A 4468-nucleotide genomic window follows, 5' to 3' on the forward strand; every position below is an offset into this window, starting at 1 on the left:
ATTCCCAGACTTGAGCCAGTTCCGTGACCCAGAGCCCCTTGAATGACCAGAAAGATAGATTCTCACGAAGAAACCCTAGCACACTGCCAAGAACATACACTGAGACCTTCCCCCCACCCCAGGCACCCGCAGAGGGACCTACACTTATTCACTATGGTGGCTGTGGAGTGGATAAAGGGATAGAATAAATCTTTGCAGAGATTCATGGTTATTGGCTGAAGTGACAATACTTCCTGGAGACCCAAAGTCTCCCTGGATCACCAGCAGAGGAGGAACTTAATAGGGTTGGATGGTCAATAAAATCTTGTCTCAGGTCCACGGTTTCCTCTGAGAAATCCACTGTCATTTAAGAATTGTGGGAATATATTGTTTAACTCTGCCTGTTTTCAAGATATTTCATTTTCATTTTTAACAAATTGGATTATAACTGATCTGAATATAAACATTCTTGAGTCCATACTGCTTAGAACTCTCTTAGCTTTTTGAATCTAGAAGTTTGTATTTCACCAAATCTGAGACATTTTCAGTTATCATTACTTCAAAACTTACATAAGATTTCACAGGCCAAATCGATGCTGACTTCCCCTTCCTGCTCTGTTTTCCTGGTAACAAAACTATGAATGAGAGGCGAGCCATAGCTGATGGGGCTCCCAGCCATGTCAGGGAGAGCTACTCATCCGTATTCCCAGCCTCTGCTTCCTACCTCCCACTCCTGTCCGTGGGGGACAATTTCACCATGTGTTTCTCAACTTGAAATTACTTTCTGCAGAATTTACTTTCAATTTCAATTCCTCAACTCATCTAACTTTTCTGAGGGAAGCACAAAATAGCACTTGTTCGAGAACCCAAATGCCAGGCTCTCTGTGATGGCAATGTTGTGTGTCAACTTGATGGCTGGACGGATGACCAGATAGCTGGTAAAACTGAATTTGTCCATGAGGGTATTTCTTCAAGAGATTAGCATGTGCTCAGTGGACAGAGTAGGGACGCGCTCTCGCCCATCCATTAGGGGCCCTAATGGAACAAAAAGGCAAAGGAAGGGTGCCTTCTTTCTCTCTTCATGAGCTAGCAAGTCCATCTTCTCTGGCCCTCTGACCTGGGTGCTCCTGCTTCTCGGGCCCTCAGACTTGGCTATTTAAATAAGGAGCCCTTGCTTCTCAGGCCTTGGGACTCACAGTGAGCTATCCCACCGGCTTCCTGGTGTCCAGCTGCACGCAGCAGAATGTGGGACGTCCCTGCCACCGTAACGGAGGGAGCCAACTCCTATCGCTTCAGAGAGACACAGATGTATAGATACAGATGCTTCCTATGGGTCCTGTTTCTCTGGAGGACCCCGACTAACCCACGATCCGAACCAAATTTTGTCACCAATCACACGTCTCCGTGTTCATCTGGATACTTGCTATTTTTACTGCTCAATAATCTCTTCTTCATAATTAACTTTAAAATGCTATTCTCATTTTCATTTCCGAGCTCTCCCATCCCTTCCTTTTGGGTCAATTACCAGTGACCAGTTCAGGGAGTGTTTTTTTTTGTCCTGTTCTCTATGACAGAAAAAGATGTCATCGGCAAGTTATGGGACTGAGATAAATAGCATAGTCTGGCTTTAAGCATGCACAGTTAGATCAGGAAGTTAAGCTCCTATACATATTACAATATGATATAATAACCTAAATAAGTTATTTAAAACTGTGTTGACACAAAACCAAAGGGGAGTTTAGTAGAGAAGTAAAAAACTCAAATGCCTACAAGGTCAATCAAACAGATATGGTACAAGCATTCTTAAAAATGAGATAGAAAATGTGCATGTCAATTCAAAGATTTTGCATTATAAAAGATGTGAAATCAGTAAAAGAGCGTCCAGTATTTTTCCAAAACAGTTTGAGGACATAGCTTATGGCCGGAATGATGAATTCTACCCAAATACATATTTGGGTTCCAATTTAAGAAAAATATAGGCCAAATTTCCTATTCTAATTACTGTAGAAACTGAATTACTGTGTAGCTCTCTGATGGGACACCAGTATGAGGCTGGGATACTGGCAATGTCAGGGCACTAACAAATGTGTCTCAAAACAAGCCGCACGTTATTTTCAAAGTTAATTTTTTATTCATCTTTTTTTATTTTTAGAAAATTTTTTAAAGATTTTATTTATTTATTTGAGAGAGAATGAGTGAGAGAGAGCATGAGAGAGGAGAAGGTCAGAGAGAGAAGAAGACTCCCCAGGGAGGTTGGAGCCCGATATGGGACTCGATCCTGGAAGTCGGGGATCATGACTTGAGTCGAAGGCAGTCGCTCAACCAAGTGAGCCACCCAGGTGCCCTATTCATCTTTAAAAAGCTATATTCAAAGATTTTAATGACTCAGAAAATACAGAAAGATGCAAAAGGAAATTGTACTTACTTGTTTCATTTACCCTGTTTCTCTGAAACCAAGTAATACTGCTTTAAGTTTCCTTTGCACTCTTGCAGAAAAGGAGGTAAGATCGAGTTAAAATAATCCATTCCATTTTTGAGTGTCATTGCTCTTGAATTCCTGTCTTTTGTTAATTACAAACACCTTGTACATCATTCCACTCAATACATGTTGAACTCACCCATGCTTTCAGAAGCTCAATAAAATCCCTTTGTATGGCTGGATCCTCTAGGATATTTCCACATAGCCAGCAAAAGAGCCTACTTGCTGGAAATTTAGTTCATGATTTTTAAAAGTCGCCGCAATGCATAATAATCTTTATACTGCAATTTCCATTTGAGCAATCCTCCTAGAAGTGAAACTTACAAGTCAAAGAGAAAATACATTAGCATTTTGAAGGAATTTGCCAAATTCTTCTCCTTCCCGGAGGAAGTTTGGTAGAGAAAGAGGCATCTTACAAGCAGGAACTCTGGAATTGGCTTACCCTTCCCGAGGGGAGCAGGATGGACAGAAGAAGGCTAAGTCACAGAGGTCATTATGATCTCCTTCCTGTGTCAGCTCAGGGCTACTGGTCATCAGCTTTGTTGTATAACATCATACTTTAATTTTTGAAGCTACGCTTCATATTTTTTACTCCCAGCGATAAAATGTCTTATTTGAAACTTGCTATCTGAGGGATCAAGGAAATAGCCATTTTCTCAAGTCTTAATGAAAGTGCCAGCATTTAGCCAGATGTCCATCTCTGTGAATCAGCACAAACGGGCTAACAGTTGCATAACCAAGGGTTAAAATTTCTAGAATGAATAATATTAGGAAGTTATTATTAAAGAAAGAGTTTAAATATAAAGAAATAATACAATCTGTCCAATAAAAGAAAAGAAAACAAAGCATCAGCAGGAGAACACTGTGAGCAGCGCTTATCTCAGGGGGTTTGTGGTAGAGAACCTTGGATTTCTGCAGGTGGCGGGCATGCTGGTGGTGCCTACGGAGAACACATACCATGTAGACACTGGCCCAGCCCATCCGACTCAGAAAGAGGATGTCTCGCAGGGCCATGAGAATGAGAAAAATCCACTTCACCTTCTGGCTTGCTGGTAGGAAGTAACAGTAGCTGCCACTGTGACCAACCTGTGATCTCTTCAGGCTGTTGATGTTTTTGATGTAATAGAGTAAGTTCATGCTGCTGACCAAGGAATTGAGTATCCACAAGAAGAGGAAGAAGGGAAGGATGCACCATGTGGATGCTGGCTTGAAGGTGGCACGCGCAGAGGCTCTGGGGCTGATGGTGATGGCCTGGACCACAGTCAGGAAGCTGGTGGTGCTGATCGAGAGACCCTGGGCCACCCGCTCCAGGTACACAAAAAATTTACAGCCTACATCATCCGGGAAGTTTCTCAAACCAAAAGTGTCTATTGTTTTAGCGTTACCTTGGAAAAAAGGATTATGATATTTGTAAAAAGCCAAGTGGATGAGAATTAGATGTGTAAATTTCTTTTTAGTGTCCCAAAAGAATATGTACATGTCCCAACAAAGACATTCCCCACAATGCCAGGTCCAATTACAAAGAGGAATATTGTTCCTTTAATAATCATTGGAAACATTTTTACTTCACGGGCAGAAACTCTTTGGATCTATCAAACACCTCTTGAAGAAAGCAACAGTGAAGATGGTATGTGTCTGCAAAGAATAATGCACATCAGAGGGCTTCCCTGGTGTGTCAGGGACACTGAGCCATGAGTCGGGATATATGCAAAGGAGAAGGTGTTGTCCAAAGATCTCTATTTCTGTCCTTCTGGGCACTCACTGTGGGTGATTCTATGAGCCTGAAATACAGTTTGGGGGATGAGCAAACAACAATCTAAATTTGCAACTAAGAATTTTTTCTGTGCTCCATCCAAGCAAGACAACCAGCTTGTTCAAATCCTTATGTATTTCACAAACGTTTAATCTCAGCATGGGCGGAAATGAACCAAAACGTCCCCCAACCTGATGTCACCCCGTGTTTTCTACTTCCTCCTGTGATGTTACCATCAGGCAACTCCACAAAAGTCT

The 4468-nt window shown here is 41.8% G+C and overlaps 1 protein-coding gene across 1 annotated transcript; it reads right to left on the bottom strand.

Moving 5' to 3' along the window:
- Window positions 1–3121: 3121 nt before the first annotated feature.
- On the bottom strand, window positions 3122–4017 carry LOC116870068 (putative vomeronasal receptor-like protein 4). The gene is given in 2 exon segments (XM_032861772.1): window positions 3122–3837; window positions 3840–4017. Coding segments are annotated over 2 exon segments (894 nt in total).
- Between the last annotated feature and the right edge of the window lie 451 nt (window positions 4018–4468).

The sequence above is a fragment of the Lontra canadensis genome, unplaced genomic scaffold, assembly GCF_010015895.1.
Source record: "Lontra canadensis isolate GAN:19392208 unplaced genomic scaffold, GSC_riverotter_1.0 scaffold21, whole genome shotgun sequence".
NCBI lineage: Eukaryota > Metazoa > Chordata > Mammalia > Carnivora > Mustelidae > Lontra > Lontra canadensis.